We start from the raw sequence: 27,740 nt of genomic DNA, 5'->3' as shown, positions 1-27,740 counted from the left end.
GCCGCGATCTTTGCTACGAGCGCAGATATGAGCTGCTGTGTTCATAAGTTTGCGATGAGATTGATCTATGTGCGGACTCCAGGCATTGTAGCTCGAACAAATAACTTCGTCATTGACAGATTGCAGTGGCGACGGTCAGTGTGCAGCCAGCCACGCTTAACAAGGCTCTGCCGTTCCTTACAGAATAGGAAATACGGCCGCGCGGGATTAGCTGTGCGGCCTAGGCGCTGCAGTCATGGACTGTGCGGCTGATCTCGGCGGAGGTTAGAGTCCTCCCTCGGGCATGGTTATATGTTTTTGTCCTTAGGATAATTTAGGTTAAGTAGTGTGTAAGCTTAGGGACTGATGACCTCAGCAGTTATGTCCCATAAGATTTCACACACATTTGAACATTTTTTTAGAAAGCACGGCGAACACGTGGGGCTCGAGAAATAACTACGCCGCCCCTCCCCCCCCTCCCCCCCCCCCCAGTCTACGACACAGTCACAAAATTCTATAAAGCAAAAGAATATGCAACCGTTTGATAGCTGAAGTTACGTTAGCGTTCCAAGCGGCTATTATGTACTAACAGAAGAGTGGAGCGGTACAAAATGAAAGCGTCCAATTTTAAATGTTGTTACTTCCCCATTCACCAGTCACCAACCGTGGCAAAGAATTTTCTAATACGAATTAGAAAATGTAATTAAAGTAAGACTTCCTCTCCTGTTAATGTCAACATATAATAATAACAGCGGTTCTAGGCGCTCAGTCCGGAGCCGCGCGACTGCTACGGTCGCAGGTTCGAATCCTGCCTCAGGCATGGATGTGTGTGATGTCCTTAGGTTAGTTAGGTTTAAGTAGTTCTAAGGGGACTGATGACCATAGATATTAAGTCCCATATTGCTCAGAGCCATTTGAGCCAACCAATAACAACAACCTTAGTGCAGTGTAATATATACGATTCACGATATATTGTAATATGAGGTGTTATCAGTTAACTTCTTGTTTTATTCGAACTTTAAGTTCAGAAGGAACTTATAATTAATATACATCCGCATGCTTGGAACGTATTTTCTGGTGATTTGCGCCGACTGTAGTTCTCTTCATGAGTTTCGCTGGGGATTTCAGTCTCATTTTAATACGTTCGAAGCTACGCACAACTTTTACGTTTTTAGAGACTGGCTGCTACTACTTACAAACGCCCTTTCGGCACTGTCCTTCCTGTTACGCTTTGCGTGAACGTGCCATGTTAATCTATTCTGCTTCGCAGGTATCCAAATTTATTCATAACACCAGGCCTCCAGCTATCGACCTGTGACGCTCTCTTGTTATTTTTGTTCATATCGTAAACTACAGCTAGCACATGTTCCATTATGTTCAGCACAATACGCAGTTCACGTTCATTTTCAGCTACCATAGCTGTATCATCAATCGTATTGTGCTAATTTTCAGTCATTGACGGCCAACAGTCCGCGTATCCAAAATCCCACTGAAACTGCTAAAATTTGAGCCGCAATAAGCGGAATACGATCTCATCCGCATTTTTTAACGTTGTTCTCAGCTTCGTATACATAACTGTTTCGCAGTGTGGTCATACCGGCCAGCCCCTTGCTGGTGGCCCAGGTCTGACTGCACGTGTGTAGGCACGTGCCAGCGATCGATCGCAGATTACTCGTATTTCTCATGCAGTCTGATAAATCGGGTCTGACATTTGACAGAATGGCTGCGACTCAGTTTTCTGGGTATTAAGCGTGGTTGTGTAGGAAAATTTCGTTTCGCTTTGCCCACGTTGAGTGAGAACTATACGTTAGAATTTAGTTGCTTGTGGACCACGAATCTAAGAAGCTGAGACCGGAATTGACACTTATGTTCAGAAGTGTGTCTAATAAAAGTATCGACAGCCTCCTATTTTGCAGTACAACATTTTGAAGTTTGTACTGTAGAAATAGAATTGATGGGAAATTCATAGCAGTAGTTAAGATACACTGGGCCCCATCTGAGATGTTGAGTTCCTTGTGAAACAACTACACGCATTATTACAGTTCCTAACTTCCAACCAGAATGATGTACCGTAATATTGAGGGGACGTTTCATTTATATGTTTAGGTCAAATGTATGCATTTATACCAAAGTCCCTTGGCCTTTCACGTACCGCAACTGTCCCCGATATAGTTTGTGACAAGAGATGGCGAAGTATGGAGGCTTCAAACGAAACTGTGCACATTCTTGTAGATAAAACTATAAGTAATAAACGAAGAAGGAATTCAGTACTAACAAGTGAGCAAGGAATTGTATCGGCGCCCTGGAAGGATGTACACAACCCACTTGGCGTCTGTGAAAAATGTAGTATACTCCGCAAAGTAAACTAAAATTCCAAAGAAAAGCGTTTCAAAAAAAATAAATTGCAGTATTAGTTTATTCTTGCAAATATTTGTGGAGATACAGACACCAACTGCCACTGCTGGTAAAAATAGTAGAATTTTTTACAGCAAAACTTGTCGACACAGTGGTGCCCTGTAATTTTGCCAGAATCCGCCTGGCAACTGGCTCGGGGGCAGAAGAGTTGCAGTGACCGACCGATTGCAAGCGATATCGATGGTGGCAGCGATCCGTCGCTCGTCTTTGGCGCATTTCGGAATGGCTGGCGGCACGCACTCAAACCAGTCGAATGCCTGGAGCGTGAGACAGTTGCTTTAATACAGATACTTATATAATACGTGAATTGTGTAAGACGTGACTCCTTCGTGAACGGTTCAAGACAGGGGAATGAGGTTACCAGCAAACACCGAGAAGGCATGTAATTTTGTTTTATGGTTAATACTCTCTGAACTCCTATAAGAATAAAGTTATTTACGCGGTTATTTTTTAAATGGAACATAAATTTTCCGAATGTTCGAAACGCTCTTGAAAACTGGAGTACAGTGACATGATGCTTGTTATTGTCGGCGTTTAAGATCGTCGGAAAAATCGCACACATTCTAAACAAAAAAGTGAAGGCCTGCTGGAGTCGCTTAATGCGGTGTAAACGCCACCGAGCCTGACACTTAAATTAGGCTCCGTCGTTACGAGCAGGAAGAAGATAAGGCTACGTACTTCCTCTTGGCCCTATTTTCGACGACGTAGACAAAAGAGCCGGTAAGATAGTTGTAAATGGAATTATATGCTAATTTCTAACTTAAAGGTTGGGGCTTAGGAAAACTAGATCAAATGTGTGTACGTCCTCAGGTCTATGTGGACAGTCGAAAGGTTTCATGCTGCAGCGGAGTCAACAGCGTTGATACCGAATAAGCAGATTCTGGTCGCCTTGCCTTTAAATCTTAGCACATTTATAAGACGTTTTTTGAGAAAAAGGTTAAACACTAATGTCGAGAAGCTTTGTCATTGTACTCGTCACAAGAGCGTACGAACGCCGTCAAACGTATAAGCGATCCGTAAAAAGAAACCCGCTTGCTTCAGTATCTTGGTTGTTAATAGTTAAGAGAAATAAACAGAATTAGGTGTGTCTATGCGTAGTACTATTATTTGCCGGAAACATCTCTTACATATTCTGAACACTTCACGAAATAAAAAGGGTGGTACTGGTTACACGACGCGCCCTTCCTTAGGACTGTGTAGGCGACAGCTTGGCTTGTACAGGGAGCATCCGGCCCGGAGACAGCACGGATAGCCTGAAGCTGCTATTCATTGTACGTACAAACATGATACAAATCACATATTAAAGCTCACTGCAAGGTCTACGTACTACTCGCCGGAAACCAACTTATTTAGAAAGTTACACAGAAGCACGTATTACGTACCACTTTCGGGGAAAAATTGCCCAGATTTTTTCCGTTTTTACTTTTCATTCGCTTTTCTTCCTGGAAACGGTTCTAATTTTTCTTCCAGTAAGAGCGTTTGTATAGTCTGTGGAATTTTGTCCTTCGTACTCGACAGATCAAAACATTTCAGTGACTCGTTGTAGTTTGTGTTGTCTTCATCGTCATCATTCCTGAAAGTGGCGAGTTTGGACTGAGCAAAGGTGAGGTCGGTCGTCCTCGGTCCTCGTGCTATCTGATCAAAACTACCCGGATACTTTGTGCGTTTGTGTACTAAGGTCGGACACTGGGGTTTGAAGCGAAGTCGACGTTCTAATTCACCCTAATAGTTTCCAGTAGGTTTGGGTCGGGACTATGTACATGCCATACCATTCTGTTCCCTTTCAGAATCCTCATTGTCCACGAACCATAGCCTCACAGATGCTGCTCTGACTGGGCACATTTTCATGCTGATAAATCTTCGTATCCGAAGTCCTTCTCTACTGTGCTCGGTGCACAACGCTGCAAATGCTTTCGTACACTTTTGTATTTACCACTCTCTTAAGCACAACAAGGGGACCACACACTAAGCACAAAAAATAGCCCAATACAGCAACACCATCTTCTCCGTATTTCAGCGAAATTTCACGTGATGGCAGGTAACTATCTCCAAGCATTCGCCAAATCCAAACCCTTCCATCGGATTGCCACGGGGTATAGCATGATCGACCACTCCAAATCACTAGTTCCTAGTCACTCACAGATCAGAGGCGTGTCTCTTCACACTACCTGAAGCATCGCTTAGCGCTGACTACGGAAATTTGTGGCTCAGGAGCAGCTGCTAGACCGCTGTAGCCCATTCTAACTCCTTGCGCACGGTCATTGCGCTATGTGGGCTGCTTCTAGCAGTTCCGAACTAAAGAATGATACCTTCCGCTGATTACATGTGGTATGTTTTTTTACAACCACCTTCAGCAATGCTCAGTTCTTCCTGTCCGTCGGTAGATGAGGTCTGCGTGGTCTAGCTGGTTTAGCTGTCACTGTTCCTTCGGGTTTCCACCTCGCGATAACGTAAGCAGCTGTGGACTTCGGCAGCTTTAGAAGGGCTGAAATATCCCTGACGCGTTTGTTACTGAGGTGACATCCAAGGACTATCCCACTTTAGAAGTTGCAGAGCTCTCTTGGGTGACCCATTCTCCAGTTACTGTTTCCTAGTGATGAAACAATCCTCCCCGCCTCCTCTTAGACTGGCGTGACATCTAGTGATCAGTTCCGCATTGCATAGAGCTGTCCGGATACTTCTGATGAGATTCTGTAGATGTTCTCTTTGTCTGCGTCACTTAGCTACTCAAATGCCGCTTCATAGTCATCGCTATTAAACAACTCAGATATTTTCGTCACACACCTCTACAATACGAAAATATTAGTTCTAATTACAACAAAACTCACCAGCGTTAGTCTTTTTACTTCCTCAAAATTCGCCCAACTACGCACGGATAATCTGCAAGCTGGGTGGTCGGAAGCTTGCTTCCTCTTTTTTCTGTCAAGACATAACAGCGTCAGTAAACTCTTGACGGATGGAAACGAACAACGTTGGACGGTATGTGCTCGTTCGTAATTTAGCACGAAGTGCTGTGTTCGTATTTCGTAAGTTGAAAATTGCAGTTTCATGGAAAACAGAATTTCATCGAAATACGAAATGGTCGTATCGAAAATTGGGCGGGGCTGGTATTTTAAGAAGTTTGACAAACCTTATTCGTCAGATGGGAAGAACTGGAGACTCGATGGGTGAAGTGAAATGTCTTACCAGTGGGGGTACGCGACGTAGCCAGCGCTGCGACGGGATTACGGTGAGCGCGGGTTCGCCCGGCGGCAGGCTGGAGAGCAAACAGTTGCAAAATACCGGCGCGGAACGTGCTCAGCATCTTCTCGCGGCCTGCCCTGCCCTGCCCGTTACCTCCCAGCCTGCATTGCGGCGCGTTCCATGTGCAGACACCCACGCCCTTCCGTGGTTCCTCCTCCCACACCATCCGCCATGCCATATCGACTGTGTCACAAGGCACACTGCGCTTAAGGCGAAGTGGCTAGAGGTGTAACAACATAAAAACATCAACGGGTGAAGATAGAGACCATATGAATTATCATGAACATTTATGTCCTTCCGAGGCTGATAGGTAAAAGAATGAGATTGGCGCACAAATGGTCGTCTTTCCTAAAGAACGCAACATTCCTCCTTATCAGGGTGCCGTCACAGTTACGAAATGTCGCGAAAATGGAGGCGCGACATAATGAGCAGAGATATGCCAGGTGTATAGTAAGGATCTGTTAGATGATGATCAATTTGAATTTAGGAGAAGAGAGCACCAGAGGGGCAGATTTCGCCTTGCGAATGATAATGGAAACAAGGCTATAAAAAATGATATTTTCGTAGAATTTCTCGACCTAGGTATAGCTTTAGGCACTGTAAATGTTCCAATTTGTTCGAAATGCTCAGGAAAACAGGTGTAGGCAATAAGTAAAGATGGAAATAAGAGTGGTTCAGGAGTAGAATAAAAATTCGTGGTGAAAAAGAATATATGCGATAACACTCGCTGATGACATTTCGATCTTCAGTGTGAGGAATTTTGCGGAACCGTTGAATAGAATGAGCTGTTAGATGGGCGCACACAGTATGAATTGAGAGGAAACCGAAGAAAAGCGAAAATAATAAGAGCAGAAATCTTTTTAACGATAAACTTTGCATGAACACAGGAGATAACGAAGTAGGTGCAGTTTGCACAACTCATTGTAAAAAATAAAGCCACACGCAGAAATGTGAGAATCCCGCCCTGATTGTATTCCTCCTGTTAGATCGGCATGGCCATGGAACGCATTTTAGTACAAAAGTTAGTCATTACTGCAAACAAAATAAATTTATGGCCAATACGTCAATGGAACGAACAGGTTAATAAGACAATAGCTACTATAAGGCGTAGTATAACTGCGAACAAATGTACACACTGCAGCAGAAAGTTTAAAGTTCTTCGTATCAACAAAATTCTCAGATTGTTAATGTCAGCAAACCTTGTCATAGTCCGTCCTCAGTACCTATTACTTCATCATAAATATGAAACTCTCCAGTTACAATGAAACGCGAAAACTTGTTCGCTTTCACACTCTCGTTACAGAATACCGCCGTTTGAGGTTGTTTGTACGTTCACAAGAGCTGTTTTACTCTGAAAAAGACCATCAGGAAAACAAGCATCATTAGATGGCGAACTTCGTTCGGACCAGGGCTCTGCAATCTTGGAATTTAGTCATTCCTACGTACACTCACCCGTGGGATTTGTCCGTAACAGAATACTCTCATCCAAAAGAAATAGCTTTCAACGAGTAGACACAGGACGTAAACGATGAAGAAATTGCGTTAATACTGCGCACATACAAGATATTAATGAGTATGCTCCATTCTGCAGCATGATGGATAAAATTAAAGTTTTCTACTCTAAGTTGATATTCCCGGTACTGCAATCTTTCTTTTCTGTAAAAGTTTCTCATAGTAAATAAAAGTACACATTGTTTTTACGTGTTTGGTAGTATACTCGCGGGTATCTTTTCGTCTTCCTTGTCGTCCTTTCTTGTATGTGCATCGTGTTTCCGTGTGTGTGCGACAGATGGAGCGACGAGAAGGGAGGAAAATATTAATACAAAAAACCTTACTTTAAGAAATAAGACGAGGAGTCTTTAAAGGCAAACTGAAACGTTAATATGGTCGATCCCTTGGTGTGGTTAAAAAACGGTTTCTGGTCGACGAAACGACGTATGAGGATGTGAGGATGTGAGGATGTGAGGATGTGAGGATGTGAGGATGTGAGGATGTGAGGATGTGAGGATGTGAGGATGTGAGGATGTGAGGATGTGAGGATGTGAGGATGTGAGGATGTGAGGATGTGAGGATGTGAGGATGTGAGGATGTGAGGATGTGAGGATGTGAGGATGTGAGGATGTGAGGATGTGAGGATGTGAGGATGTGAGGATGTGAGGATGTGAGGATGTGAGGATGTGAGGATGTGAGGATGTGAGGATGTGAGGATGTGAGGATGTGAGGATGTGAGGATGTGAGGATGTGAGGATGTGAGGATGTGAGGATGTGAGGATGTGAGGATGTGAGGATGTGAGGATGTGAGGATGTGAGGATGTGAGGATGTGAGGATGTGAGGATGTGAGGATGTGAGGATGTGAGGATGTGAGGATGTGAGGATGTGAGGATGTGAGGATGTGAGGATGTGAGGATGTGAGGATGTGAGGATGTGAGGATGTGAGGATGTGAGGATGTGAGGATGTGAGGATGTGAGGATGTGAGGATGTGAGGATGTGAGGATGTGAGGATGTGAGGATGTGAGGATGTGAGGATGTGAGGATGTGAGGATGTGAGGATGTGAGGATGTGAGGATGTGAGGATGTGAGGATGTGAGGATGTGAGGATGTGAGGATGTGAGGATGTGAGGATGTGAGGATGTGAGGATGTGAGGATGTGAGGATGTGAGGATGTGAGGATGTGAGGATGTGAGGATGTGAGGATGTGAGGATGTGAGGATGTGAGGATGTGAGGATGTGAGGATGTGAGGATGTGGTATATGGTATGGTATATGGTATGGTATATGGTACGGTACATGGTATGGTACGGTACATGGTATGGTACGGTACATGGTATGGTACGGTACATGGTATGGTACGGTACATGGTATGGTACGGTACATGGTATGGTACGGTACATGGTATGGTACGGTACATGGTATGGTACGGTACATGGTATGGTACGGTACATGGTATGGTACGGTACATGGTATGGTACGGTACATGGTATGGTACGGTACATGGTATGGTACGGTACATGGTATGGTACGGTACATGGTATGGTACGGTACATGGTATGGTACGGTACATGGTATGGTACGGTACATGGTATGGTACGGTACATGGTATGGTACGGTACATGGTATGGTACGGTACATGGTATGGTACGGTACATGGTATGGTACGGTACATGGTATGGTACGGTACATGGTATAGGGTATAGGGTATATGATATGATGATGAGAAAGGCTATGAAGGGAAAATTTCGGCCAAACGTAATTGTGCGTGGATCAATGGCCTGGTGTAAGTCTTTTAGACGCCACTTCGGCGCTTGATTTGAGCCTAACCTACACCCGGTATCCAACCGAGGAAAGGGAACCTGCAGTTCAACGTGGAATACTAACCACGTCTTGTTTCTGTCTATTCCTCACGTCGCTGAGAGGTGAAGGCTAGGTTAAAACGGAGACTCAAGAACCTGTGGTCCGACAGAGATCAGATACCGCTACCTGTCGGATTCCAGGCACGTGCTTTGCCGCTAGACCACCAAGGTCCGACATACATGTAGATGGTTGTTCTGTAGGTTTTGGTGAGTAAGTTTGCGAGTATCAAAAGTATGTGACATATCTGGCCGTATCTTTCGCTTGCACTGACTTGTTGTTGTGGTCTTCAGTCCTGAGACTGGCTTGATGCTCCTCTCCATACTACTCTATCCTGTGCAAGCTTCATCTTCCAGTACCTACTGCAGCCTACATCCTTCTGAATCTTAGTGTATTCGTTTCTTGGTCTCCCACTACAATTTTTACCCTCCACGCTGCCCTCCAGTACTAAACTGGGGATCCCTTGATGCCTCAGAACATGTCTTACCAACCGATCCCTTCTTCTAGTCAAGTTGGGCCACAAGCTTCTATTCTCCCCAATCCTATTCAATACCTCCTCATTAGTTATATGATCTACCCATATAATCTTCAGCATTCTTCTGTAGCACCACATTTCGAAAGCTTCTATTCTCTTCTTGTCCAAACTAGTTATCGTCCATGTTTCATTTCCATACATGGCTACACTCCATACAAATACTTTCAGAAATGACTTCCTGACACTTAAATCTATACTCGATGTTAACAAATTTCTCTTCTTCAGAAACGTTTTCCTTGTCATTGCCAGTCTACATTTTATATCCTCTCTACTTCGACCATCATCAGTTATTTTGCTCCTCAAATAGCAAAATTCCTTTCCTACTTAGTGTCTCATTTCCTAATCTAATTCCCTCAGCATCACCCGACTTAATTCGACTACATTCCATTATCCTCGTTTTGCTTTTGTAGTTGTTCATCTTATATCCTCCTTTCAAGATACTTTCCATTCCGTTCAACTGCTCTTCAAAAGTCCTTCGCTGTCTCTGACAATTGCAATGTCGTCGGCGAACCTCAAAGTTTTTATTTCTTCTCCATGGATTTTAACACCTACTCCGAATTTTTCTTTCGTTTCCTTTATTGCTTGCTCAATATACAGATTGAATAACATCCGGGATAGGCTACAAACCTCTCTCTCTCTTCACAACCGCTGCTTCCCTTTCGCGCCCCTCGACTCTAATAATTGCCATATGGTTTCTGTACAAATTGTAAATAGCCTTTCGCTCTATGTATTTTACCCCTGCGACCTTTAGAATTTGAAAGAGAGTATTCCAGTCAACATTGTCAAAAGCTTTCTCTAAGTCTACATATGCTAGAAGCGTAGGTTTGCCTTTCCTTAATCTGTGTTCTAAGATACGTCGTTGGGTCAGTATTGCCTCACATGTTCCAACATTTCTGCGGAATCCAAACTGATCTACGGTGAGGTCTGCTTCTACCAGTTTTTCCCTTCGTCTGGAAAGAATTCGCGTTAGTATTTTGCAGCTGTGACTTATTAAGCTGATAGTTCGGTAATTTTCACATTTGTCAACACCTGCTTTCTTTGGGATTGGAATTATTATATTCTTCTTGAAGTCTGAGGGTATTTCGCCTGTCTCATACATCTTCCTCACCAGATGGAAGAGTTTTGTCAGGACTGGCTCTCCCAAGGCTGTCTGTAGTTCTGATGGAATGTTGTCTACTCCCGGGGCCTTCTTTAGACTTAGGTCTTCCAGTGCTCTGTCAAACTCTTCACGCATATCTCCCATTTCATCTTCATCTACATCCTCTTCCATTTCCATAATATTGCCTCGTGTACATCGCCCTTATATAGACCCTCTATATACTCCTTCCACCTTTCTGCTTTCCCTTCTTTGCTTAGAACTGGGTTTCCATCTGAGATCTTGATATTCATACAAGTGGTTCTCTTTTCTCCAAAGGTCGCTTTAATATTCCTGTAGGCAGTATCTATCTTAGCCCTAGTGAGATAAGCCTCTACAGCCTTACATTCGTCCTCTAGCCATGCCTGCTTAGCCATTTTGCACTTCCTGTCGATCTCATTTTTGAGGCGTTTGTATTCCTTTTTGCCTGCTTCATTTACTGCATTTTATAAATTTTCTCCTTTCATCAATTAAATTCAGTATTTTTTCTGTCACCCAACGATTTCTACCAGCCCTCGTCTTTTTCCCTACTTGTTCCTCTGCTGCCTTCACTACCTTATAACTTTCAATTTTCGCCCACATGGACTGTAGACCTTAGTGCCAGACGTAAATTTCACTTTCATATCGACAACCGTTCCTGATAAAAAGGAGTTTTAACAAATATACAGGCAGGCCGAAAGACAACAAATGGCAAAAAAATTGTGATGTTATTAGGCCTATTATCTAACAGTTTTCGGATACTTTTCCTTCACATGCATTGTGAAACCTTGACAAGGTCATATTTCATGATTCTAGGTCAATGAGAAGTACCCAATAGGTTTTGACATTTGACATGAGTGTCCGTGTATTTTTGACTGTATTGACTTAGCAAATTCTTCACGCCGCCAAGGGACTGTAGATCTTAGTGTGTGACACAAATTTCAACTTCACTCGTCTATCCGTTCTTTAGGAAAAAATGGTCTTGATGGATGGACGCCAAAGTGGTGCTACAAGGATTTTGTATTTACCGACCGAGGTACGGAACCGTAAAAATTATGAATATGGAAGAAACCTTCCCGCCGTTTGCTTGCGATGGTATAGGGGAAAATACGAAACACAAAGATTGCCGAACGGATGTTAGAACAGCATTCATCTTTAAACATTCCGACGGACCAGAACTTTGCGCCGGACCGGTACTCTCAGCATGGGACGTATGCCGTTCGCGGGGAAGTGCAGTACAGAGCACGATTCACGAGCTGCCCTCGCAGCTTATCTCCGTGCAAGTACTTCTTCCCTACCTACCAGATGTCACAGCTCCACACCAGAATACCTTGAGAGTGTACAGTTACTGCTGAATGGAAGTACAAACTCCTAGCCAACATGTGAATTCGCTCTGTGTGGTCAGTATAAATGTAGCCCCAAGCACATTTACCCTATCGCCCAAAACTCTGAACCTTCTTACATCCATCTCATTCATCGTGGGACGACGGCCGTTACCATGACTTTATGTAGTAAGGGTTACATAAAAAACGTCTAAAGATTGGGGAAGAAGTGCAATGTTAGTATATTTAGAATAGCATGATGCTCTCTTTCCTCCTCAAATTACTGCAGAAACAGAAAAGAGGTAAAATGATTTATGGCGACAATAGTTTCGACATATGTAGTAGCAAGAAATTTTGGCCGCAGTTAAGCGTTCTTAGGAATGTTCCGCAGTGACTTTCGAAATGAAAATGATCGTGTGGCATTGTTGGCCGGGAGGCGCCTCCGGGGAAGTTCGGCTGTCGGTTTGCAAGTGTAATGTCAGGTGACGCCACATTGGGTAACTTGCGTGTCGGTGACGATGAAAGGATCACAAAACACAACATCCAGTCCGCGAGCCGAGTAAATCTCCAACCCGGCCGGGAATCAAACTAGTGCCCGCTGCATGGTAGGCAAACACGTTACCACCCAGTCAAGCAGGCAAAATTATTTGTATACTAGGATCTTAAGCTGTACCTTCTTATACTAGATTACTTTCACTAAAAGTAATGGTGAATTAAGCAAGAACGTATTAATATAGCTCCTATTTAGATATCCTGCACGGTGGTAGCTCGATTCTGGCACTCGACCAACAGCTTCTCCTACTTGAAGCCTAAGGAGCACGATGCTGGAAAGACTGGCTTAAGGTACTAGTTTTTACTTCCCCCCCCAACCAACCTTCCCGCTTCGGCCTCCCTCCTGCTTTCAAATGCTAGTTGTCGCAGGAACGCAGCGCTGTAAGAGCAGCATTTGCGATTTTTTCCTGCTGGAAAACTGACTGCAGCGCCCGCAGTTCGCCTAGAGTTGTTGGCGGCGCTGCGCTGAGGCTCCTCCGCGCGGTTCGGGTTTCAGCTGGAAGTCGTCGGCGCGGCTTGCGTGGCAGCCGTCTCCAGTTCTGTCAGCGGCTGAAGGTCGCTTCCGGTGTTCCTGTCACGAGCGAGCCACTGCGCAGCACACGCACACGCCAGTTCTACGTGTCAGCTGGAACACAACTTTCGTAATCACAAGATTCAGACTTAATTTTTCGAGATCTTGCCCCTGGTTATCAGGCGATGGCTGGAACCAGACGGTGCGCGGGAAGAACGAGCACTTAAAATTTTCTGTGCCAGCCCTGATTTCTCTTATTTTATCGTGATGATCATTTCTCCCTATGTAGGTGGGTGCCAACAGAATGTTCTCGCAATAGGAGGAGGAAACTGGTGATTGAAATTTCACGAGAATTTCCGTCGCAACGAAAAACGCCTTTGTTTTAATGATTGCCACGCCAGTTCACGTATCATGTCTGTGGCACTATCTCCCCTATTTGGCTGTAATACAGAACGAGCTGCCCTTCTTTCAACTTTTTCGATGTCATCTGTCAGTTCCACCTGATGCGCATCCCACACTACACAGCATTATTACAGAATAGGGCGGACAAGCGTAGTGTGAGCAGTCTCCTTAGTAGACCTGTTCACCTTCTAAAAGTGTTCTGCCAATGAATTTGAGTCTTTGGTTTGCTTTGCCCACAACATTGTGTGATCGTTCCAATTTAGGTTATTTGTAATTGTAATCCCTGAGTAATTAGTTGAATTTACAGCCTTCACATTTGTGTGTCTTATCGCGTAATCGAAATTTAGCGGATTTCTTTTAATACTCATATGAATAACTTCACGCTTTTCTTTATTCACGATCAATTGCCACTTTTCGCACCATACATATATTTTATCTAAATCATTTTTCAAATCGCTTTAGTCATCTGATGACTTTACAAGACGTAAATGACAGCATCATCTGCGAACAATCTAAGACTGCTGCTGAGATTTTCTCCTATGTCGTTAATATAGATCAGGAACAATAGAGGGCCTCTAACACTTCCTTGGGAACGCCGGATATTACCTCTATTTCACTCGATGACTTTCCGTCTATTATTACGAACTGTGACCTTTATGACACGATATCAAGAATCCAGTCGCACAACTGAGACGATATTCCATAGGCACTCAGATTGGTTGGAAGACGCTTATGTGGGACTGTGTCGAAAACCTTCTGGAAATTTAAAAATATGGAATAAATTTCACATCCCCTGTCGACAGCACTCATTACTTAGTGTAAAGAGCTAGTTGTTTCACAAGAGCGATATTTTCTGAATCCGTGATGACTGTGTGCCAATAAATCGTTTTCTTCGAAGTAATTCATAATATTCGAATATAGTATATGTTCCAAAACCCTACTGTAAATCGACGTTAGTGATATGGGCCTGTAATTCAGCGAATTACTCCTATTTCCCGTTTTGTGTATTGGTGTGACTTGAGCGGTTTTCCTGTCTTACGGTACGGAACTTTCTGTGGGCGAGTGGTTGTATATAATTGTCAGATATGGAACTATTGTATCAGCATACTCGGAGAGGAACCTGACTGGTATACATCTGGACCGGAGGCCTTGCCTATATTAAGTGATCTAAGCTGCTTTGCTACACCGAGGATACCTACTTCTATCCATCTCATATAGTAGTTCTTGATTGGAATTCGGGAATATTTACTTAGTCTTCTTTGGTACAGTACTCTTCTGACAGTGCGCCAGTCCTGTTGTGGGGTGACATTCGCAACTTACTTCCTGCACTTCCCTAGTATTTATTATGTTTGTCATATGTGAAGCAGCCGCAAGGCTGCCGATAATATTGTGCTATATTACTGACCGTCTATGCAAAATATTTTAAGTTTGTGCAACAATACATTGCATAAATTGATAGATCTGCTAATTGTGCAAAATGGTTGTACCGTGTAGTCTCTCGGTAACCGTTACATCTTCGGTCGCTGAAATCCGTATGCCTCAATAGATACGTTCTTATTAACCTCCGTAACTTTTTTGGTAAGGCAATTAACGCAAGGAAAAATACTGCCTGATTGATGGACAGCCATTGTGAGCTGTAAATAATTTCTGGTATGTATCAGGCAATGAAGGTAACAGATGTGATATTGCAGTCAAACGCATTGCTTGCTTATAGCCATGAGTCACGTACTTGAGCGTAAGAATAACTGCAATATTAATGATAATTTTATGAGGAACACGAATAATTCCATTACCTTTTCGTGAAATGCTTGTACAGTTAGCTTTCAAGCCGGATCAAACTCTACCATTAGATGACATTTACTGCAAATGTACCGAAAATTGCGCTAAACAAGCATAAAATCGTACCGTTCGTAAAAGGTGAATAAAATGAAACCTGCTATTAATAAACGAGGAATTAAGAGTAGCAGTGTTTTCAGTGCGTACATGGAGTGGGCCCAAACAAATACAGCATATCACATGTTTCATGCGACACCCAGTGTAAACGAAAGAAGTCGGTTGGATTCTCGCTACAAACAAAATATTTTGAAGCGGAATTTTATTTGCTCATTCGGCAGAGCGGTCACAAATTAGTCAATTACAATGTTAGTTTAGTCGATATGTGTTACCAGCGACAGAGAATCACGAATAACAAATACTCCAGCAGCGAATCATAAGCGCTGCTGCATGGGGGTGCAGTCAATCGGGCGAGGGCGGTTCTGTTGTTGCTGGAGCACTTGTTTTACAGCCCTTGTTAACACATATTATTAAAACTAATATCGACTCCTCTAATTGAGACCGCTCTATCGATTAAGCACGTAAAATCCTGCTTCAAACTTCTTTTTTGTTGTAACGGGAAGGACAAAAGAATTACATTTCCACTAGGCTTCGCATGAAAGACGTGACGATCTGTATTTGTGTGGGCTGACTCCACATACACACTGCAAAAACGAAATCACAATTACCTGCCAAAGCATTAGAGAAAACACACCTGACAGGTTAAATCAGGTCTTAAATGTCAAAGATGTCATTTAATACAGGAAAGTTTTTAAGTGGCTTCCCAGGAGCTAGCCCGCTTGTTTGGGTTTGCGGCCTGATCGGTTGCAGAAAATGTTACAGCTAGCGAAAGGCTCCTGTTGGCAAGTTGACTATAGGTACTCGCTGCCAACATGATTTCCGTCGCGGTTCATGGAGGATATGCTGAAGTGATGTATTAAGCACTGACGCAAACAAATTAATAATACTAATAAATATATATATATATATATATATATATATATATATATATATATATATGTTTCGTCATCATTATTATAATTAAAATCTTAGTCGTATGTGTGACTTGTATGAGGAGGAGATGACAAGTTAAATTTGTGGAGGAGGAGATCACAACAACAAAGCGTGACGTCATCAGCACTGGTCCACGGTGATAAACGGACTGAAGAAGTCCTCTGCATTTGCCTGACCCGGTTGTAACATTTACGCTACCGCCTTGGTGCGGCGGACTTCGCGTGGACTGAGCAGACATGGATTCCAGCGGACGGCGCGCTTTGTCATGGTCAAAATGTGGTCAAAGATGTTGAACCTGAGCTGTGACTCCACTGCAGCCTACATCGTGATGTGCCGGTCACTGCGCGCCTGTCCCTATTCGTCTTGGGATTCGCGGCTCTTCTCGGTGTGTTGGTCTGCCACTTCGTTTTCAGCAGTGCAGCCTTTTCTGATGATACTGGGAGCGTCTGCGTCACACGGCAACTGTCTCATATGATGAGGCACTGTGGCCACGCACTTCCACCAATTCGGGGTGGATTGGTGCAGCGTTGTTCCCTACTTTATCAATGAGCTGTAAACAGATTACGATAATGAAAGACTTCCAACTTATTCATTAACTACCAACAAAGAGTGTACCCGTGTCGTGCCTGGTGGTCTAACAGTCAAGTTCTGGGCTGGAAACGGACAGGTCGCGGTATCGAAACCCGTTTAGACGACAGAATTTTTAGTTTGCTTTCTAACTTAGCCTTCACCTCTCAACGGTGTGAAGAGTCACCAGAAACGGTAGGTGGTTCAAATTCCACGTTCAACTATAGCTCCTCTTTAACTGGTTCGATAAGTGGGGTAGATTAGGGGCACGAAAGATGCCGATGTGGTGTCCAATAGAAAACTTGCAACAGGCCGTTGAGCCACATGAAATTGTGTGTGTTCACGTATTATTATTATTATTTTTTTTTTTTTTCTCCACACAAATGACACCAAAGCTTCCTTGACAATGGCCTAGAATACCTCAATTTTTCTATGATGGCCGCATATTTTTGACTTAAAGGCATTGTTTTGCAGATACTACTACGCTAGTTCGAGCATTACATAAAATGTTACTTGTGTTACATTTAATGAAATATTTAACAATTCTGGCTATTTTGCAGAAGCACCTGACTATATCCTAAATGCCCAAGTTAAAAGGCAAGCCTTCGATTACAGCATTTATAGACTTAGAGAATGCCTTTGACAGTGTTGACTAGGAAACGCTCTTCGAAATTTTGAAGGTAGCAAGGGGAAAAAGCCAGAGAGCGAAACGTTACTTACAGCTTGTTCAGAAACGATTCTGAAATTCTAAGAACTGCACGAATGTAAGGAAGCAATAACTGAGAAGGGAGTGAGACAGGCTATATCTCTATCTCCGATGTTTCCCGATGTGTACAACGAGCAAGCAGTGAAGATATAAGGAGAAATTTGGAAAAAAGAGTCAGTGTTGGGAGAAATAACAGTAACTTCGAGGTTTGCCTCTGATACTGTAAATCTGTCAAACAAAAAAGGACTCGATAAGCAGAATGGACGATGTCTTGAAAAGAGGATATGAGGTCAGCATCAATAATAAAAGCAAAACAAGGGTAATGGAATGTAGTCGGATTAAATCAGGCGATGCTGAAGAAATTAATCATGAAATGAGACCTTAAAGGTAGAAGAGTCGAGCAATGTAGGCAGCAAAATAACTGATAAAACGCAGACAGCGTTTCTGGAGAGAATTTTGTAGCATCGAATATAGATTTAAGGTTGGAAGTCATTTCAGAAGATACGTGTCTGGAGAGTAGCCTTCTATAGAAATGAATCGAGACGGTAAGCAATGAGGACAAGAGAAAAAGAGAAGTTTTTGATGTGGTGGTATAAAAGAATAACTAATGGAAAAAATTGAATGGAAGTGGGGATAAAATAAATTTGTGGCACAACGTGACTCATAGGTGGTCTCGGTTGATAACACACATGCTGAGACATAAAAATATCATCAATTTAGTATTGGAGTGACATCTGAAGGCTAAAAATTCTGGAGGGATACCCAGGGATAAATATGGTAAGCTGTTTCGAATTAATGTAGCTTGCAGTAGTTACTGAGAGAGGCTTGGACAGATTAGATTAACATGGAGAGCTGCAACAAACAAGTCTCAGGACTAAACCGACGACGACATCGACAAACAAAACAAAAAGGGCGTTCTGACGGAATTAAAGTGTAGACGGATGAAAGTAAGTGTTCGCTTATTGGAACATAAAGTAAAAAAGTAAAGCAGGTATTACTGTTTTGCAAATAAAATAGCAGTTACTGAATTTACTGTACTGCCACTGCTAGTGGCGGAAGGTCGCCCGGAACTATAGAGGCAGGAATGCGCGTGAGGCTGTTGCCGGCATTCCTGCTGACTCGCTGGACAGACGCTGGCCTCAGCTGGAAGGTTGTCCAGCGGCAGCAAGGACACCTCACAACACGGCTGCCTCCACAGACAAGTCTTGAGAAGAAGCGCTACGCCCGAGGCGCCGACCAACGAGTTCCCAACAGCTGGCCCATGTTGCGTCATACCGGCCTACTTCCCGTATGGCCCTTAAAATTTCCTCCTGCGTGTTACAGCAACACTCGGGAGACATGTTACAGCGTTGCATCGTCCTCCCAAATACCATTTACTGTCTGCGAGGTGGTTTCTTACTGCATTTCGTTTATCCGTACCGTTATTAACCAGTATTCTAGCCGGAAGATCTCTGTAAAAGCTGAGAGTTAACACCTACGTCTACAAGAATGCTTCTCTTAAGTAAATTAAGTCTTTTCTTCGTTGTCAGTATGCTACAGTTTTCGTAATGAAGTAAAGGACTGCTGTAAAACTAGGAACACAGTGGGACAAATTTATGAAATACAAGCTGACAAGACTTACACTTGAAATGAGAAATGTTGGAAATCCCGTCCAGAGTTTCACATTATTTCCTGACGTCATCACGAATTCTAGCACCATATTTCGACGGGACAACAGTCGATTTCCTGGGGGCTATCGTTAATGAACTCGAAGAGGGGACGGCAGTGTCAAAGCTTTCCTCCCTTTCGGCTTTTCTTTTAGCATTAATGAGCTACAACGTAAAAGTGTTACGTGGAGTGTATAGCTGGTTGTGAATTTTAATACACAATCAGTCATGAGCAACGTAAATCATGGTTACACTTTAAATAAGAAACATGAATTTCAGTTGGTTTCACATTCAATAGGTCATTACAGTGACAACGACGTACTGAGTCAATTTACGGGCTATTCAACATAGCACATACTGTACTTGATTATAGCTGCGTGCTAACCATATAAAATTGTTCACGTAACCAGTGGATAACATGTAATTCACTACCAAATACAAAAAAAGTTTAAATGCTACAAGCCTGTAAATAATTTACCGGCGGAAAAAGATTTGCCCAGAATAAAGGCTTTTAAAGCTTTTATCTCGGCAGGATATGGAATCCTGTGACTGTGATGGGCAAAAGTTCTCAGAAGTGACTGCAGTCAGTTGTCTTTGTGATAGTACATTTTATTTCCCCCATTACAAGTTACGTAGAAACTCATCAGATGGTACAGCTATGCCTGGGTGGTTTCCAGGTTGCATTCCAGCCACATCATCACATACGAACAAATAAATTTACATTCTCGCAAAACGCCTCATCGCATGGAATACCGTCGAATACATAACAACCGTACCGTCTGATAAGCCGATAGGTGACTTCAAAATGGTAATGCGAAAATAAAAACTTCACCCCCACTAAAGGTGGTTGGTTGCAGTCATTTCTGGAAATGTTTATAAACGTTTTATCTAGTTTTCCGATTGTCGGAAGAAAAGGGATGAGATCTGGCGGTATTATTCACTCCTTTCTCTGCTCGGAAACTGTAATAGAACACTGTTTCTTCTTGTAATTCTGTAAATGAACAATTACAGTCTAAAGGAATACGAAACTCATAGAGATCAGAACAGAACCATACTCAAGAGGTGAGCGTAGGGACAGCAGACGCAGAGATCCTGGCAAGGTCCTAGTGGAGGTGGTTTAAACCATTTATGAAGTGGGTATGTCGTATGAAAGACTAGGAAGAGTGCTTTTACGTTTGGATTCGTGTTATGGGTGAAGGGAAGGGAGAAGATGAAACCTGGTGCCGGCATATAACCTATTTCTCTCGAAAAGCGCGAAGGGGGCCGCAGAGCTGAACCGACGGATCACCATTAGCAGTGCCACATGCCCTCTCCTCATGAGACACTGTGGAGAGGTTTTGGAGTTTCGGTACCTCTCCCTTCCCTGGTCGGCCAAATATTGGCAGTGAAAATTTCATCCACCATGATTCGAATCGGTTTACCTCCGGGCCGAGTGCCACCGCATACGCGTGCGTTAGCGACCTGTGTTAGGAGGCGGGTTACAGATACTCGTAATTACATCAGATTTTATGAGAGAATTTGTTCTGATCGTGCGGGGAAGCATTTTAACTCTTCAACCACCTCTTAAAGGTGCTTGTGGGTGAAATTGCATAACATTCTCACTTCACACTCATTGTACAACGTGAACTTTTTTTTAGAGATAAGTTATCGCGAAATATGCCATAGCCGAATATGGGCTTTAAACTAATTGAAATTGTAAGGTGGGCATGCCATTTTGATTTTCGTAAGTTATCGATGTGCACGCGAGAGAGACGTATTCAGTTTTATTCTGTTGACTTGCTGTTGTATCTGTTACAGGAAGAAAGATTTATTGGAAAGAACAGCAAGGGTGAGCATATACATATATTGAAAGGCGAGAAGAACATAAATTTTGAACATTTTTAAAGAGAATTGGTCCGAGGCGAGTTTGCAGCACTGCTCAACTAGTTTGTCGGAATGATTGTCAGCTAGTTAACTTTGTGAACTTGGTCAGAGCTGATAGAAAGACCACACGACTTCCTTGAGTCGTGCATTAACACATCAACTGATTCAGCTGATTGGTTTGTATAGTTCTACGTTAACACTATGCCCTTGTTAAATCATTGTTAACTTAGATAAGCATAGTATTTTTCAGGCGCGCGCGTCTGTGCGCGGTTGGGGGGTGGGGGGGGGGGGGGGTGAGGGTGAGAGAGAGAGAGAGAGAGAGAGAGAGAGAGAGAGAGAGAGAGAGATAGAGAGAGAGACCATGCATAGTTTTACTATCTTTTTAACTATGTATTTTATTCTAAAATCGTTGTCTTGGAATATCATTACATAGAATAGTTACTCTCCCCATCCTACTGTTCAAAGGTGGTTTGTCATTACACATTACACATTATCACAGTGTACCATATGGTATGCAACAGTTTGAACACTGTCTGGAAATTTTATCAAAAAAAAAAAAACAGAAATCTGGCTTAGCCGCTGCCTGCTTGCTGTTGTGCTTTCCAGAAGTTAGCAACAATGTTGTTAAGACAGGAAGTAAGTGTAAACCTTGATTAGCGCCAAGTAATACACTTCTGGTGCGCATTTGATAAAAAAAGTTGTATTGAGACCAGTTACAGCTGAATACAAATTAGGTTCTGTTTAGTAAAAGGTTAGCAAAAGAGTTTAAGTCGGATAACAGTTTGTGGATACATAGTTTTGGTAATATGTAGCCGTTTATAGAGCAGGAGATAATTTCGGGCTATATGTCATACAGAAATACATAGTGGGGAAGTTACAAAATGTAGCACAACACAAGGTTACCTAACTGGATAATATCAATTTTTAGGAACCTACAGAATTTTTTTCAATTTGTATTCAGCTTTGCATTCCGATATAAGAGACGCCAAATGCCGCTCACAAGTTGAAATTAGCAGTTCACATAATATACAAAAAACTGGTGATTTCTCAAACTGAGGAACAATCAAGAATGGGGTGACGCAAGGTTCGGTCTTGGGTCCTCTGCTGTTCTTAATATGTATTAATGACTTGCCATTCTATATTCACGAAGATGCAAATCTGGTACTCTTTGCCGATGATACAAGTATAGCTATTGCACCCAACAGACAAGAATTAACTGGCGAAATTGTAAACGATGTTTTTCAGAAAATCATTAAGTGGTTCTCTGCAAATGGGCTCTCATTAAACTTTGACAAAACACAGTATATACTGTTCCACACAGTAAATGGAATGACACCATTAATAAATGTAGACTTTGATCAGAAATCGGTAGCTATGGTAGAATACTCAATTTCTTGGTGTATGCATTGATGAGGGGTCGAATTAGAAAAAACACACTGAGGATCTGCTGAATCGTTTGAGTTCAGCTACTTATGCTATTAGGGCCAATGCAAATTTTGGCGATATACATCTGAGTAAATTAGCTTGTCAAGCCTATTTTCTTTCTCTGCTTTTGTATGGCATCATATTCTGGGGTAACTCATCATTGAGTAAGAGTGTTCATTGATACAAAAGTGTGTAATCAGAATAATTGCTGGAGTTCATCCAAGATCATCCTGCAGCCACTTATTTAAAGAGCTAGAGATCTTTGTTACTAACAATCCGAACGAATTCAAAAGTAATAGCAGTGTACATGGCTACAACACTATGATAAAGGATGATCTTCACTACTCAAGGTTAAATCTAACTTTGGCTTATAAGGGGGTAAATTATGCTGCCACAAAAGTGTTTGGTCACCTACCTAGTAGCATCAAAAGTCTGACAGATAGCCATATAGCATTTAAAAGGAAATTAAAAGAATTTAATGGCAACTCCTCCTACTCATTAGATAAATTTTTGGATATAGTAAGTGGGTAATTTCCCCAACCCTCACAAAAAATTAAAAATAGTCATGTAATATTTTGTGTAATGTAATATCTTGTATAGACACATTTTATTAACCTGACACGTTCCACATCATTACGAAGTGTCGTGTTCATGATCTATGGAACAAGTACTAATCTAATCGGTATTTATGAAACTAGAACTGTACAAAGTGATCCGTAAACAATCTGTAAGAGCCAACTGTCCGCCTTTGCCTCGTGCGTACAATACCTGGCGGGCTCGATGGAATGCTCTGCTCGTGTCTGCCGCAGGCCTCGCCGGCGCCAGGTGGCACCGACGGAGCAGTAGTGGGAGGGGAGCTGTGGAGTGGGTGGGGGAAGCGAGCGGCGAGGCGGCCGGCTGGAGGACCTTTGGACGGTTAACGAAAGCCAGCCGTTCACCAGTAGCTGCAGTGCCCGCAACAGGTATGCCCGAGTGCGCTCACCGTGTTTCGTAGTTCTGCTGAGCGAGAGCTTCGCACTCATGTAGAGGCGCAGTGTCGAGGAACGAGAGAGTTCCTCGGCCGTGGGATGCGTGGAATTATGTCGCCGTGGACGGATGGACGGTAGTTCCTCGGCTCGCGTTGTCGCACTCGCTCAGCAACTGTAGAAGAGTTTGCCGGGACTGTGTGTCGAGTCATGGACGGTATCGTTACGTAGTTGAGACAGGAAGTGCGGCACACTGTGCGCAATGATGGACAACGAGGACTTCAGCAGTCCTGAAAGCCTGTGCTCCTTGGAGGCCTGGGACTATAGCCTGGAGGTGCAGTGTCTTGCAGATGAAAGCCTTAAAGGTAGGAATAAACTGGCTGCTCTTCAAGAGAGAATTAATGGTCAATTTCATGTCGTCCTTCTTTCCACAAGACAGCTAACCTATATTAAAGGTTGTCCTAGTTTGAAGACGACGTCGTCCCATAACCGCAGAGTAAAATCCCTGATACCATAAGCTACTTCCCCCTTCGTATTTACCCTCCGTAAGTATTCCAGTGGTACTACGGGCACCAAATACTAAATTCGCAACTACTCAAACCTTCATTTTAGCTTGTCTTCCTCGCCAATAGTACGTTACAGATTGACCTAAGTGACATTTGTAATTAATGTAAAGACAAACCATTGCACAGATTGCTTTATACTTGCTGTATGACTCTTTCCAGCCCCAGAAACGAGAGTATCTTTGATTGAAGTCAAATATCTCAATCATTCGTGGCATCACGAGATAAGTTTACGTATTGTTGGTCAACTTCGCAATATCGGTTCACAAGTGTGTGTGTGTGTGTGTGTGTGTGTGTGTGTGTGTGTGTGTGTGTGTGTGTGTTTTCGTATAGAACTTACCATCTACAATGCGTTTTACAATTTTGAATGTCTTCGTCGTGGCCTGATAAAATATGTACTGTAAGAGAAAGCAGGTATCTTAAGTAGCTTTCCAAATTCGACATAGCTCAAACTGTGAATGTCTGAATTGACGCTGAAAATTTGTACCTGGACACGTCTGAAACCTAAATTTCACGTTTTCCGCGGGCGGGAACCTTTCCACTAAGCAATCGAAGCAATCCCCCCCTCTTCCCGCATAAACTGTAGTCTTAGCTGCGAAAAAAAGCTAGTCTCGCATAAATTTTTGATTTGGTACTTTCGCACATCTTACTAGTAAAATATAATGAAAGCATTTTAATTTGCGAGATGCTGTGCAAGAAATTTTGGTTTGAAATTTGGTTTTCTCGAGTGCTAGAGCTGTGGTTCTACTTCACGGTGCTTTGATCCGGTCGTATCCTGGCGGGGAGTGCGCCGTTGGTAGCTTCACGGAACAGTGGCGCCTGCAGCGTTCCAGTTGCGATGAGTCACGCCGGAGAGGTTTTCGAACAGACAGGTACTTGGTCCGCTGGTCGGCTGCAGCAGTCGAACCCGAACGACTCGAATGACTACACATGTTGTCCGCAGAATAGCCATATAACTCGTGCGCGGCTCCATTGCTTACAATAAAAGCACCATTGCTTCTCTTTATTAATGGTCCATGAATGAGTTTCAGTCCCTTAGTTGTAAGTTTAAGATTCTGTCTTGAGTAATACATAACCTTCGGCGAAGCGGTTAACGTCGAATGTCCTGTTTGTAACTGGTATTATGTATGCCACATGAACGTGCGCCATCGGTTGAGGAATTGTGCTCATAAGAAGCCGCGGGATGGGGTTTGCTAAGGAATTTCATATTTAATCATTCAAAAGATCATTTGAGATACCAAGAGCACCATTTAAAATGAAAACCTTTGAAAAAACTAAGCTTCTAAGATGGGTTTACTGGGGTAGTGTTTATTTCATAGAAACAAGCCCATACTGATTTTGTAATTCAGGACACGGGGCTACCTGTACTCTATTAGGCAGTTGTCTCGCGCGTTATACGGTAACGCTGCGCCACTTTAACTAGTAGCTAGGGCAGAGTACCTGATGCCCAGTAATTAACTGGCTGTGTGTTAAAAGTTATTAGTATTCGTATACGACTTCTGTAATACAAATACCGCAGCAGCTTGTTAACAAATTAATATATCCTACTAAACACGCGATAAAACAGTCGTAATTTCTTGTTTCCAACTATTCATCTGATTGTTCCAGGTTACAGAACACACGTTCTGAGCACAGAATTAAAGTATAGATGAAGAGAAAATAAGTTTTCAGTTATTGGAACGTTGTCGTCGTCGTCGTTGTTGTTGCTGCTGCTCTTTTCAATCAATCAATCCTCCTGAATCTCCCTTCGCATTAATCTCTTAGTGTCTCTCTGAAATTTTTACCCCCCACACTACCTTCCAATGTTAAATATGTGATCCCATGATGACCTAGTGCCACAGATTTCATGTCTTCCCAGTTGTATTAAGTATCTCCACATTGGTTACATAATCTACGTATCTACACTTCAGCATTGTTCTGCAGCACAACATTAAAAAGCTTATATTCTCGCCTTGCTTAAACTGTTTATCGTCCACGTCTCACTCCAGCCCAAGGCAAATCTTTCAGAAAATCTTAAATCTATATTCTGTGTTAACAAACTACCTTCAGAAACACTTTTCGTGCCATTGCGTCAACATTTTATATCCTCTCTACTTCGGCCACATCAGTTATTTTGCTGCCCAAATAGCAAAACTTATCCACTTTAAGTGCCGTTTTCTAATCTAATTCCCTTAGTATCACATGATTTAACTGGACTACATTCCATTACCTTGTTTTGCTTTTATTGCCTTTCCATGTGCTTTGCTGTTTGTGACATAACAGTGTCATCGGAAACCTCAGATTTTATTTTCGGTCTCCGGACTTCAATCGTACTCCAAATTTTTCTTTGGTTTCCTTTACTGCTTGTTCAAAGTACAGTATTGATAACATCGAGGATAGGCTACAACGCTGTCTCACTCCCCTCTCAACCACTGCTTCCGTTTCATGCCGCTCGACTCTTAAAACTGCCGTCTGGTCTGTCTAAGTCTACAATTTCTATTGGAAAATAGGACAGGTATAAGAATTGAAGCAGGTATAACTATTTTGTAAACATAAATATGGCGATCATTACTTCAACATTGTCTGTATCCTCGTCACCACCACCACCACCACCTGATGGAGCCGTAACACAAAAGTTATATTTCTGGAATATAGTCCGTTCTGTAAATATGTGGTGCGGTGTTACCTTAAAATGATTAAGTGGCGCTGTCAGCTTAATGAAAGAAATTACAGAAAAGTGATTACCGGTGTCAGTTATTGAAAAATAATTTTTCTGGTATAAGCCTGGTTGTGTTCATCAGCTCTCAATGCGTCAGGTAATACAAAACATTAGTACTTTGACTCTCTAGCTACAATTGTAAACATTGACTTTTACCGTGTCTTAGCTGCAACAGAAGTTTCTTCTTCCCAATGGAAACCTTGAGATACACATTTTTGAATGTGCAGCCTTTTCATCACGCGCAAGTGCTGTTGGGTACATCAGCAAGTCCATGTAGCTCTGCGCAGCAGCTTGTGATCATCAGAATATAGTGATTTGGTTGGTTCGCTATATTCCACTGTATAACTGAAAACTGTTATTTTGCATGGTTATCATTGTCCATTTTACTATTTGTTACAATAGAGAAGATTTCGTAATTGCTTACTTTAGTCGGCAAAATGAAGGCAAATGAACAAAGTGTTTTGAAAACGGGTACATATTTTTGTATAAATCCTGCCTCTAATATCATTTTAAAAAAATCACCTAAGTGCATTGCCACGTAAAAACAAAAATTTCTTTCCTCCAGAAAAGAATTCTGGTCTGAAAGGGTTAAGGTAAAACTCCCGGAACCACGTATCAGCCGCGTGCTTCAGCTTGATAGGCCATTAAGATCGCCACGTTTTACTTAACACTGTTTTGACTACAGGATGAATGAAAAGCTGAGACTAGTGACATAAAGATAAGACTCTGCAACTTTCTTATAAATTGTAATGTCACAAAAGCACACGGAGTCATTTACCTGCCCTTCTTCCAAGGTGAGACGATAGTGTTATCGATGTAAATAATTTGCTGTACGTAATATTCAGACAGCTGTGATTCGTCTGACAAACGGCCACATGTTTGCAGGAACTTTCGGAGTCTGAATTTATCTGCAGGATTCAGTGATATTACAAAGCTCGCGGCTCGTACCGTCACAATTTCCTTACTTAACATTTAAGACTGTTTAGAAATTTAAATTATCTGCAATCATAATTGTTTCAATCGGATGTTCGCGGAATTGTGCACAGTTAAACATCAGTA

The 27,740-nt window shown here is 42.6% G+C and overlaps 1 protein-coding gene across 3 annotated transcripts in view; it reads left to right on the top strand.

The window, feature by feature from the left end:
• Positions 1–27,740, top strand: part of LOC124798207 (cerebellar degeneration-related protein 2) — a 486,918-nt gene that overhangs the window by 378,290 nt on the left and 80,888 nt on the right. Inside the window, exon 1 of one of the 3 annotated variants that reach the window (XM_047261514.1) lies at positions 23,389–23,785. The exons of the other annotated variants lie outside the window; for them this stretch is intronic. Coding sequence (XP_047117470.1) covers positions 23,683–23,785 — 103 coding nt within the window. The 5' untranslated portion in view covers positions 23,389–23,682. Of the gene's footprint in view, positions 1–23,388; positions 23,786–27,740 lie in introns of those variants that run through there. 3 annotated transcript variants of the gene reach the window in all.

The sequence above is a fragment of the Schistocerca piceifrons genome, chromosome 1 (genome assembly GCF_021461385.2).
Source record: "Schistocerca piceifrons isolate TAMUIC-IGC-003096 chromosome 1, iqSchPice1.1, whole genome shotgun sequence".
NCBI classification, from domain to species: Eukaryota; Metazoa; Arthropoda; class Insecta; order Orthoptera; family Acrididae; genus Schistocerca; species Schistocerca piceifrons.
This window is presented reverse-complemented; position numbering and strand designations above follow the sequence as displayed.